General features: G+C 43.1%; 1 protein-coding gene across 2 annotated transcripts in view; it reads left to right on the top strand.

The window, feature by feature from the left end:
* Positions 1-12,191, top strand: part of USP13 (ubiquitin specific peptidase 13) — a 49,977-nt gene that overhangs the window by 4,136 nt on the left and 33,650 nt on the right. For both annotated transcript variants that reach the window (XR_003961897.4, XM_002193070.6), the window contains exons 2-3: positions 5,599-5,724; positions 9,723-9,783. Coding sequence is in view for 1 of the 2 variants with exons in the window: in XM_002193070.6 (XP_002193106.6) it covers positions 5,599-5,724; positions 9,723-9,783 (187 nt within the window). In the remaining variant the exon portion in view is untranslated. The remainder of the gene's footprint in view (positions 1-5,598; positions 5,725-9,722; positions 9,784-12,191) is intronic.

Genomic DNA, 12,191 nt, shown 5'->3' with positions numbered 1-12,191 from the left:
ACCCTCTGGATGAAAAACCTTTTCCTAATATCCAACCTAAACCTTCCCTGAGACAGCTCCATGCCATTCTCTCCATTCCTGTCACTGGTCGTGAGAGTGACACATCTGGGGGAGAGACAGCAGCTGGAAAAGAGATACAAACTGGGGCATAAAAAGGGCTTAATGTGAGCTATGGATGCTGCACGTGGATGTGCTCTGAAACCTTCCCCACCAAGGGCATTGGTGACAACCTCAGCACAGCTCACAAGTCTGACACGGTGACAGGACTAGGCAGGCTGGCTCTGTAGAGTGCAGGACTGTGTTTGTTTGAGCAGCTGAAAGTTTGGCTTTGCTCTGCTGAAAAACCTTGCTGCTGACAACAGCTTCCTTTGTGAATCTTGCTGACTTCATTTTTGTGGCTCAGGAACTCTGCAATGGTTATGCTGGGACAATTCCCAAAGTCTGAGCTGGTGCTCTGCTGTTTGTTGTGCAGTTGAGACTGAAATCCTTGAGAGTCTGGAGTGTGTAAGGAATATTGGTGATTGTGTTGCATAAAACATTCTAGAAATAGGCACCTCCTGTCTGACAGCTCCTTTGCTCAATATTCCTTAACGAAAATCAGAAAGTCACCAAGGCCCGTGTTGTGAGGGGTAGGCTTGGATCTTGTTTCTATTCATGGAATGAGAGCAGCAGAGAAGAAACAAGAAACAAGAGGACTGACCACACCAAGATAAAGGGAGTATTCCAGATGAGGATTTTGGCCTAGCTGCAAGATGCCTCCAGTTAGTGAGGCAGTAAATTGCTTGGTGGTGGGTGATCACCTGAAAAGTCAGAGCAGTGTGGTACTGTTGCTTGGCAGGGACATGCCAAAGCTGTCACATGGGCAGGTGTTTTGCTGGCTGGAAGTGCACCAGGACACTCAGCTGGGTCACATCAGTTAACTCACTGGTCTTCTGCAGTTGGAGATTGGTAACATCAGTAGAAGTTGCGCCTGCAGTGGTTCACACATGAGAAATAACTATGGTGCTTGGGAGATCAACCAGTGTGTATGTGCATTGTGCATTTCCTTGGGGTTGATTTAAATTTGGATCTTACTAGCCTTTTCCTCTTTATGTGTCACTGACTATGCTGTCACCCAGAGTGGTGATGGACTGGAATATTTTGGGTAGCAGAGAGATCTGAATTCTCAGGTACCCAGAGTGTCAGAGGATAAATACAGAGATGCAGATGGATGGACAATGCTGGAGCTCTGCTGACATACTGTGGAACCATAAGTTTTCCTCTCAGCTCTTCTCCCCAGCTTTTCTGTTCTGGTAGCACAGCACTGTTTTTGTGACCAACAGACCTGTACAGCCAGGGTTCTGCACAAAGCAAAATCCCCACATCTCAGGTGCTGTGGAAGCAGTGCAGGTGGCACTGCTGGGGCTGCAGTGCTGGGCTGGAGCTTGGCAGTCAGTCCTGGTGGATCTCAGACACCTCTGCCAGCAGCTCACAGCCTGTACCTGGATAAGCTGCCCGAAACAGTGGTGGTGGGTGAGTGGAAGTTCTCTAATCCTGACCCAGCATTAGTTTTGCCATTGTATTTACTCACTAACTGAAGCCTTGATCCTGCCTGTGCATGTCACTTGTCCAAGACACTGCTTTGGAATTCATGTGCACTGCTCTGGAGTCCACCTGTGATTTATAGGTGGGTGTGAGCAGTTGATCCACCTCTTGGAGGTTTTTCTTCCCAGGAAATGTTCTAAGTGCTGTACTGGATTGGCCCTGTGCATGTGCCCATTCAGGAGCTAAACAGAGGTACCAGGAATCTTTGTTAAGCAGTTGTGAATTAATTTGCTTGTAGGGAAATATCCAGTGCTGTCCAGTGCTGTCCAGTGCTTTTGTAAAGGCAGAGCAGGGGAAGGATTTCTTTTGCACTTCAAGTTAACAGTCCAGTTACTGGGCCCTGCAATTTATTTCCTACTTCCACGTCCTTTGTCCTTTCTTTCTCTGCCCGACCCAGCTCTTCCCATCTCTTGTCTTTCACCAGTTCCAGTAGTACATGGCTTCTCTTCACTGCTTGTGTGTATTTTGGCATTAATGTTTGTGTATGTCAGTGTCCTTCCATTCCTTATTCAGATTCTGTTGCTTCTCCCTCTGATCTTTTTTTTACCTGATGCCAAATTTTACCCTCTTAGTATTCCTCTTCTGCTTTCCTTTAGTCACCATTACTTTCCTGTCACCTTTGGGTGACAGAGGGCAGTTGTCTAAAAGGCAGACTCACCCCACTGTTCATATCCCATGTTTCTTTTGAATGTGACGAGATATATTCTTGGCCTTAGCACACATTTTTTGTGTTGGTTCCCCCCACCCCACCCCAGAAGTAACTACATTTACTGTAGTGGAAACTTCAAAATGAACTTTTTGTTTGCTGGAGCCATCTCTGTGTCCTGTTCTGTTCAGGTGGTTGTCTGTGGTTTGCTGTGGGATTTTTTTCCTCCTTGTTTCAATGTAGGTAGTACTGGTAGTACTTTCTTTTTATTCTTAATTGTAAATTATTATGTGTTGTTGAGATGAATATTAAGTGCCAAAACATCTGTTGTCCTTTTTCAGCCTGTCCCAAAATAAAATATGTGTCATTTAGTTAGACTGTTGTGGGATCCAGTGCAATGTGTGTATGTTAGGGATGGTCCTGTAACTTTTCAGATATATTAAACATTGGATTGTAGTTATACAAGCCAGATTAATTTATGGTGATTCCTGGTGAACAGACACCCTGAGCAGAGCCTGCAGCAGTTCTGTATGGGCATGAATTTTGTAGGGAAACACTCTCATGGAAACCATGACAGAATGCACAAAGACAGTGATCCTGTCTCATAACTGTACATTTTTTTTTATATATGACAGGATGGATGTCCTTTTCATTCTTCATGTTTGGGTGTGGAGACTTGTGGAGACTCCAGGTGCCATTTTACTCTCTTCTGTGATACTGTCTTAGCAAAATACCCATTGTTCCAGAGGATCTAAAGCAAACACCTGTGCATGAGACACTGTCCCTGAGTCTGCCACTCTTTGCCTTGTTAGGAGATCACCACAGCCCTCGTGTTTGTACAAAGAATTGTTGTCTGAGTGACAGCAGGAGCTGAAATTGCTAAACCCTAAATTTCCCTGAGGAGCCTAAATGGTTGGTGAGGGTTGGTAATGGGGTGGAGGTCATTAGTTCAAACCCTGATCAGGTTAGGGCTGTTTGGAAGCTGTTGGGGTCTGGTGCCACGAGCAGTGTGGACTGAGGGGGTGATCATTCTCTCTCTCTGTCCTCATGGCACTTGTGTTTGCCTCTCACCAGCTTCCTCATTCTGCTTTTGAGTCCAAGAGGGAGCAACTGGTGCATTTTGCCTCTCTTTCCCTGGGGATTCTCTGCCTCTTTCCTTCCTCCAAACATGAATTGGTGTCTAAATAAGTAAGAGCAGCTCTTTTGTCTTTTCTTAAAATACTTTTCTCCCTGGTGTGGGTTCTGTGTTTCCCTCTCTGAATTAAGCACCTGGCATACCATGAGCACCTTAGCAGCAAAGAACAGGCAAAGAAGTACAGTGAGGAGCAATGCCTTTTCTTTCTGCTTAGAAGGTGAAAAGAGTGATCTGCTCTTGAGTGGCCTTCTGGGCAGTGGTGGAGCCTGACCAAGTGCAAGCTTCTGCCCCAACAGTGCCTTTAGACGGGAGTGATAAGGGAAGAGAATGTTTATACGTTACTTTATCCTGAACTTCACACTACATGTCTGCTGCATCCTCAAGCAAGAATGAGGGGGAAGAGTACCCAGCTAAAGCTCCTGGTTTTGTCTGTCAGGGCAAGTTATGCTTTTCTGGTGTAGAATAGTGTCTCCAGTGCTTCAGATAAGCTGCCTTCCTCCAGCATAGACTTTCAAACGTATCTAAAATGATTGTCAAACACAATGATTTACGTGCCACAGATGATGTAAAATATCATTCCTTCCAGAACTGTTTGTCTGCTCAGTGAAGTTGAATTAACCAGCACAAAGTTTGTCTTAGATCACAGTCAAGTGTTTTTTGAGCACCAAACAGGGGCCTAATCCTTCACTTGGCCATCTAAAAAGGTGTCTTTTTCACACAGGCTTCTGTTTTACTTTGACCTTTTGGGCCTTTGTACACTCTGTCCACTTCTTTCCAAGCTGTGGGGGAGAACACTCTGCCTGTGCTCTCTTGGAGAAACATCTGTTTTGTTAGTAACCACAACCAACTTACTCAGACTCTACATTTAGCTCCTAAACTGAAAGTGTCAGATTGTTGTCATAGGCTGCCTCAGAAACAGTTCAGTGGTCTCTTGGATTCCCTCCAGAAAAAGAGAGAATGATCTCCAAGAAAACAAAACTTTAAACAAAGTTCCTGAGACCCTAGAGTGACAACACTGTATATTTTTATTTATACTGGGTACCTCTAGGATCCTCTTGTAGAGGACACATCCCTGACTTTCTCACAGAAGGAGGTAATGCAGAAAGATTTGGAATGCAGGATAGAAGAGCAGGCAGCATGTATGTGTCCAATATGACTTGCTTCTGGAGATAATGATCCTTACTTTCATATATGTATTTATCATTTACTTCTCAGTAAATGAGTGAGTGTAGTTCATGTTGTTCTTTGGGGAATTTAACACAAGATGTTCTGTGCTATGCAATGGCACAAACACTCACAATAGAAGGAAGGTCACAGAGCTTCTGAAAGGCTCACTCTTTGTTCTGCACCACCTACTTAAAACAATACATGTTAGAGGGCTTGGAAAAAGTGATCCAACCCCAATGAGCAGATGACTGAAAGTCCTCCTGGCAATCTGATGTAGGAGAGGTCTTAGAGTGGTGCTAAAATTGAACAAGATTCTGGCAACAGCCAGCATCAACATCCAGTTTTAGGGAGAGCAAAAAGTGATGCCAGGTTATGTTACTGAAATGTCAGCATTTGTGATCAGCACCAGGAGTATATATCTTTATTTTCCCTTTGTAATGCCCTTGTCTCCAAGCTCTGTAGTTGCATGAATGGAGAGGATTCCTGATAGACACTGAAAAATGCACCCAAAACACTTGTCAAGTTTTTGTTAGCCAGTTAAGGGCTATGAGGTCATTTGAGATCTTTTTTCTAGACAAGAGACACTTCTTCTACAAAGAAGTTGTGGCAGAGTCCCTGGACCATCAACTCTGCTGTGCCTCTGGTTTGGGATCATGTTCTTGCAATCAAATGCCCTCAAGAAATTCTGCTATTTCAAATAATTGGTCATACTTATTTCTGTGCTTTACAAATTTCTGTGCCTACGAACCTCTGTGGGTTGGGCACCCAAGTGGAATTTTTCAAGACTAATTTCTAGACTTTCAATTTGGACACTCACTAACCTGTAGTTGAAAAGGAACTAGTTTCAAAGAGTTTCTATAGGCTGTGGGATGATGTGTTATGGTATGTGATACGGTGGGGAAGTTCCTTAGAGGGCTGATAGTGTAAACACCATAATATGCTATGAAAGCCATATTTTATGTGTGGGCCTGATAACAAAAAGGGTCTGCAATTCTTGTTTTATTTTTCTGTGTGCTGTGTCCTTCCTGTCCTTCCCTGCTGTAAGTGTTTGTGCCATTCCTTGTAGGATTCAGAAGGAGGTCTCTACGTGTGCATGAACACGTTTCTGGGGTTTGGAAGGGAGCACATGGAGCGGCATTACCGGAAGACAGGACAGTGTGTCTACCTGCACCTGAAGCGACACGTGAGACAGGTGAGACCTGTGCCTTCCCAGGGAACTACCCCAGCACTCCTCCTGCCTCTTGTGTCATTTGGGTAATGCAATTTAAACACAGACTAAGCCCTGAGTGACTGAAATGCACACAGTCATATCAAATCCAGGTGTTGGATCCCAACCAATCCTGCAGCTTCAGTTCTGAAATTAATCAAAAGCCCTAAAGAGTCAGACCTTAAAGGCAGCTTCTTCCTGACTTTCACTGATGTTTTTCACTTCTCATTTCTGTGTATCACATGCATACTGTCTGTATGTTATAAGCACGTTGTACATAGCCAAATACTTTTCTGAAACCTGCCTTTCAAGTGTGCAGTGACTGGATTTGGCTCAGATTTGGCTGGAAGCTGCTGATTTCTATTTTTCATATGAGATTTCATCTCAGGGTGACAGGACTCCCTTTCATCCTAAGATTCCTGTACAGTTAAACCCTGACCTGGTCTGGGATCTTAAGCTTAGCTTAAATTAATGCTGGATTCTAGAGACACACGCTTGGCCCTCGTTTAGCCTTTCCCCACACATGGGTGTACACGTACAGCCTCATGTTCCCTGCTCTTCCTCACCATCACTGCATGTCAGCAGTCACCTATAACCTGTGCATTATAACCTCTGTTTGCTGTGGTTTGTCCAGCATCTTTAAATGACTCTTAATTACTTCTGACCTGAGCTATAAGGAAGGCACTGGGTTTGCTTATAGCTCACTCTCCCATAAGTTCTGCCTCTGTTGGCAAGTTAGAGGGCTTAAAATAGCTGCTTGGAGTGGGTTAGAATCCTTGTTTCTCATTCTCCAGCAAGGCTTCCCCTGAGTGATGAGTTATGTAAAGTGCCCTGACCACTTACCTTATTTCCAGTGGAGGACTGTTCATATTTTATCAGAATTACAAGTGAGGAGGATTGCATGTCTTCCAGGGTGAGATGGTAGATGATATACTTTAGGATTGCCTTTCCTTCTAAGAGCAATACCAATATTTTCCTTCACTCTGTTAACTGAGTTTTTGCAGACCCTACTCTGGTTTTAGCAATGGTTCTTCTGACTGCATTTAACACTCCTGAAAGATGCTATCTAGAGACAGGTGGGCAGAAATCCTGTCAGCTTTCCTTGTATATAACTTCCTTCCATAAATTCAGGTAAATTGGGGTTAAAATGAGGCCTCAAAAATTCCTTTTCTGCTAAAGATTAGGTTGAAGAACTCCAAAGTGGAGAAACAAATATTCCAACTGTTGTTTTGTGTTAAAAACCCCTTTGAATGAAGAAGTTCAGTGGTTCCTGATTTTCTCTGGGTGAATCATGATGTAGCAGAGGGGCTGACTCTGTGTTGGAGGGTGACAACACATTGGTTCTCTGGGTCATGCAGGAAACAGGGTTTGACTACACAGTGCAGGTGAATATTTTATCATCTAATAGGGCTCATAGCCAGGATTCCTCATGTATTAACTGTGGATTTTTTTTTGCCATGACTATTTTCTTCTTAAGTGCTATCCATGTTTTCCTTTGGGCAATGTGAAACATCAAGTGTTTTATGAAGTGTCTGGCACATGCTGCATTGTGGTTTCAGTTTTGGAAGCCAAACTTCCAATGGTGTAGGATACAGTAAAGCCAAAGGCATTGGATGTGCTATCTTAAGGTTCTTAGAGCAAGGCTGCTATTCCTGCCTGTGGTTCCCTTGGCATCATCCTTGCAGGATGCACTGCATTGCTGCAGAAATCCCAGTTTGCCTCTCAAGATGTTTGGAATAAATGTCATTTGTGTATCTTGTCACAATTCAATTAGAAAATGAGGGTCACATCTTCAGCCTGCTGGCTCAAGTAGAGCTGGAGCATCTGCCCGTGGCAGCTCAGCACCAGAGGCCTCTGCTGAATCACCAGAGATGGGCACAAGTGCAAGTTATGGAGCACCCCCTGGTAAATTCTTAGCTAAATATAGGAAATTGATTTTTATTTTTCCTTTTCCACAGAGTTACATTCTCCAGAATTTTAAAATCAGCCTCTTCTGTGTAGTGTATGACTTTTATACCACTGCCTGCTGGGTGCTGTTCATTTCCAGGCAGAGCTTTAGCTTGGTGCTGTAGTGATACCTCAGCCCTGCACAAAGATTTCCTAGAGGGATAGGTTTCTGGATGTTATCCAGGGATGATGGTGTTATAAAAAGTGAGAGACAGCAGAACAGGCTGCACTGTCACCTTGTCCAAGGAGCATCACAAATGGAATTTAATGCCACTGCTGATGCCTCACGTCACTCCCATTTGTTGGGTGTGTCACATCTGTTAGAAACAAAAATGGGTTTGTGAATGGAGAATGTTTTCAGTGATTTCTGACAAGGTAAAAAAAAGACTGTCAGGTTGAGGTTGTGGGTGTTTCAGAAGTATTGAGCAGCTTTGATTCTGATGTATTTCAATTTGGAAAAATCAAACTGAAATAATTGTCAGCCTGAGTTGAATATAAGCACTCCATGTGAATTCTTTCTCTTTGAAACCTCTAGTCTTAATGACTTTTGCAATATCACACTTGGTAACATCAGAATTCAATTGGAGCTTCCTAGTATTGGAAAAAACATTTTTTTTAAATTTTTTTTTTTTTTTAGTTCTGGAAATATGGTCCTTGGAGAATGTGTAATTTATTCATAATGCATTTGCAATTGGGTTATGCTGTTTCTTGCTACTGCTTTTAAAAAAATATTTTCAATTTAAAATAGATTCCTGGCTACTTCCTTCCCACTTGTTAAATTCCAGTATCATTAAAGAAAGAAATGTTCTGCATGTTATTTTCAGTTCATTGAGGAATTTTTATTTTTATTTGAACTGCTGGAGTTGCAACCCTGACTTTTCCCTAGGGCTTTTCTAGATGGATAATGGATTCTGTTCTTAAATGCAGCCAGGGGGTGTTTGTCAGCATCTGCTCTTTCTAAGAATGGAAAATTTTCCTGTGATGTATAAGACCTCACTGGTGATTAAAGCAGTTTGCTTAGGCCAGAGCTTTAATTTACATGGTGAGGGGAACCACCCAAAATATGTGACCCTTTTGCCTGCAGAGGGGCAGAGGCGAGCATGAACTTTCCCTGTAGGCTGACAGGTTCTTGGCTGCTTTCTCTCCACCTGTTGTATCCCAATATTATTATTAAAAAAAAAAAAAAAAGTTGCCTAACAACCTTGCCAGTTACACTAACATTACACACTACATCATGCATCGTGTTGGCACCAAATAGCCACAGAGGCTTTTTTGATTTAATTTGATTTAATGGTGCTGTTTAATAAACAGCTTAAGGAGTAAGTGCATTGGCTTTGACATTTCCTCAGTTAGTTGTGTTTTCCCTTGTAGTCTGAGGTATTCTGAACTGGAAAAGTAGTGCAACTTAATCTCATTTGGAAGTTACTGTTCTCTGCTATGGTGTTTAAATTAAAAAATACAATCAAATCCCCCACTAAACAATTGCTTGAGTGTTGTTGAGTTTCCTCCATACTTCCTAATATTTAGAAAACATGGTGGTAATTTGGATTAATGGAAGCAGGTGTAGATTCTGACAGAAAGGGCATTTATTTTCTGGAGAGAAGAAAATGAACCTAAGGAACCGATCAAAGTAAAGTGGTCCTACTGGAATTAGTTATGAAGGGTTGAATCCTTTATGCAGATAATAGCCTTTTCTTCTCTCTAATTCAGTTTAGTCATTAAGAAATACTGTTGGGAATCTAGTGGGGAGAGGTTTGAGGGGTGCTGGGTGTCCCTGCCTCGGTGACAGAACAGCTGCCACCCGTGGTGGCTGTGGGACACCCTCTGATCAATTGCCAGCAAGCCAAGAGTGAAGGACTCAGGTGGAGGCTCCCTCACTCCTTGGGGTGCTGGGCACTGAGCAGTCCCAGTGTCGGAGGAGAGCAAAGAGCATTTACATTCTTGCTCATCAAGGACTGTGGCTTGATAGGAGGGGTTGGTGCAGATTTTGTTGTCTCACTTGATGGGTTTTTAATCGTTTCTTTCTCTCTTTCCAGAAGGTACCAGGAGCATCTGGTGGAGCTTTACCAAAAAGGAGGAATGCTAAGCTATTTTTAGGTATTGTGAGCAGCTGCTTTCACACAGTTCTTTCCTGACCCTGCCTGCATGTGGACTTGGGTTCTGCCCACCATTGTGTCTGGCTCTGGGGCTCCTTTTGGGTTTTCGTTTCCTGCTGTTTGTTTTGGTTTTGTTTTTAACTTTTGGTTCTAGATTGCAAAGGTGTTCCAGGCAGATAAGTAATTCTTAACCATTTTGGTGCATATTGAAAGATGTGTGTGTATGTATACATGAAATATTTTAATGTAAAATAGATCCTCAACTACTCTGAAACAGTCTAGGCTTTGAAAGGCACTTTTTTACTAATTCTGTCCATTCTCTCTCTCTCTGGAATTTCCACAAAGCACTTTTTTATTAGAATGTTGACCCATACTTATTGTTTAGATATATTAGGGCCTCCGTGTGGCTCTGTTCTGCTCAGCAGCTGGTCATAGGAAGGGTTGTTACCATTTTAAAGTTGTTACACAGGTAAATGTTCTTCAGTGATGTTGTGGTCCCTCCTGTAGTAAATGCAACTGCACATACATCATGAGCATCTCTAATTCTGTTACTTCCACATAAGTTCTATTCCCTTGCTTCATGGAAAGCAGTTTTCTTACCATGCCCATATCATCCAAAATCCATTTATTCTTATTACCCAGAAAACCGGAGGGACTCATAAATATGGATGAGGAGAATGTGATGAAAAGTCTGTATTCTCTCTTCTCTCACAGCTTGTGGTATTTCTCCAATTCATCTATTATTTATTGTCTCTGTATTAATAGTGAATAGTGAATTTTTCTTCAGGTAACGAAAAGGTGAAATGTTTTCTTTACGCTTGCCAGCGTTTACAGCTAAAGAGAAACAATAGAATGACCTTGTGTTGGAATTGCTTTGATTTGTGGAGTGTGTCCCTAAGAGGCCTTTGCAGATTGTGATTGATTAAATTGTTGTTGTTAGTGTAAGTAAGTCTTGCAAGGAGGCTGAGAAAGAAAAAGGACTGAAAATGAGTCATAAAAAAGCTAAACTTGTAGGAAGAGAGCATTACATCGCAGATGCTGCTCTAAATGTAATTTACTGCCAGTTTACATTGAAAAGCATGATTGTCACTGGATGCTTATAGAATAATTGGTTCAGAAGCAAAGCTGGCTGCAGTGCAGCAGTACTTGTACAGTGTTAGCAACGTGAGTGTAAATACAAAGTACAAAAGCACATTCGAATTTTGTTCTTGCTGATCTTCTGCATACACCTGAAGGCTCCTGTCACTGAGGTGTGCCAGCACACAGGGTAATGGCAGAGGGTCCTCTCTCTGATGTGCCACGCTGAAATCCTCAAATTCCACCCTTGTGCATCAGCATTTTGTTCCCTGTGGGTAGGTCTTGAGCAGCAGTTCCAAGGGAACTCCTGAGGGCAGTACAGTTCACTGGGGTAGGTTTTGGACATGGCTCTATCAGCATTTAATCCAGCCCTTCTGGAATCTAATGCACTTTTGAAAATGTATCTCATCTGGTCTGTTGTTCTACTGCAGTCTTCATTGCAGCCCCTGCTGCTAGAAGTAAACTGGTACCAGGTCTGCTCTGTTCCTGCAGGCAGTATTTCCATGCTTCCAAAAGTGCTGTGTCCACTTCTTTGGATCAGCAGATGTTACTGGTTTTGGCCATGCTTAAAGCAAAGAACAAAGAATTATTCCTGTCCTTGTTCACAGCTGAGAAAACAAAAGCACAGAGAGGTAGCTGATTTGAGCATTTTGCACGTGACAGCAGCAGGGGTGGTTAGCAAAATTTGGTGTCTTGTCTCTTAATCCACCATATTTTTCCTTGGTTCAGAACTGCTGATCTCATCTAAAGAGGTTGTTTTAATTCTGTCTTTCTCGTTGTGACCTTGGGCACTATCACAGAATGGTTGGGGTTGGAAGGGACCTCTGGAGATCATCAAGTGCAACCCCCTGCTGGAGCAGGTTCATGTCGGACAGGCTGCACATGGTCCTATCCAGGCATATTTTTAATATCTCCAGAGAAGGACACTCCATGAGCTCTCCTGGCAGCCTGTTCCAGTGCTCTGTCACCCTCAAAGTAAGGAAGCTTTTGTTATTTAGATGTAACTTCCTGTGTTTCCGTTTGTGCCTGTTGTGCCTTGTCCTGTCACTGGGCACTGACTGGGCACTGCTAGAGAGAATCTGGCCCCACCTTCTTGACACCTGTCCTGAAGATATTCTGTGCCCTGATAAGATTCCCTCTCAGTCTCTTTTCCAGGCTGAACAGGCCCAGCTTGTCCCCATGAGCGAGATGCTTCAGTCCCCTAATTATCTTTGTAGCACTCCAGTGGACCCTCTGCATCAGTTCCTTGTGTTTCTCGGGCTGGGGAGCCCAGAACTGATGCAGTACTTCAGGTGCAGCCCCACCAGGGCAGAGTAGAGGAGGATGGTCTCC

Source organism: Taeniopygia guttata, chromosome 9, assembly GCF_048771995.1.
Source record: "Taeniopygia guttata chromosome 9, bTaeGut7.mat, whole genome shotgun sequence".
NCBI lineage: Eukaryota > Metazoa > Chordata > Aves > Passeriformes > Estrildidae > Taeniopygia > Taeniopygia guttata.
This window is presented reverse-complemented; position numbering and strand designations above follow the sequence as displayed.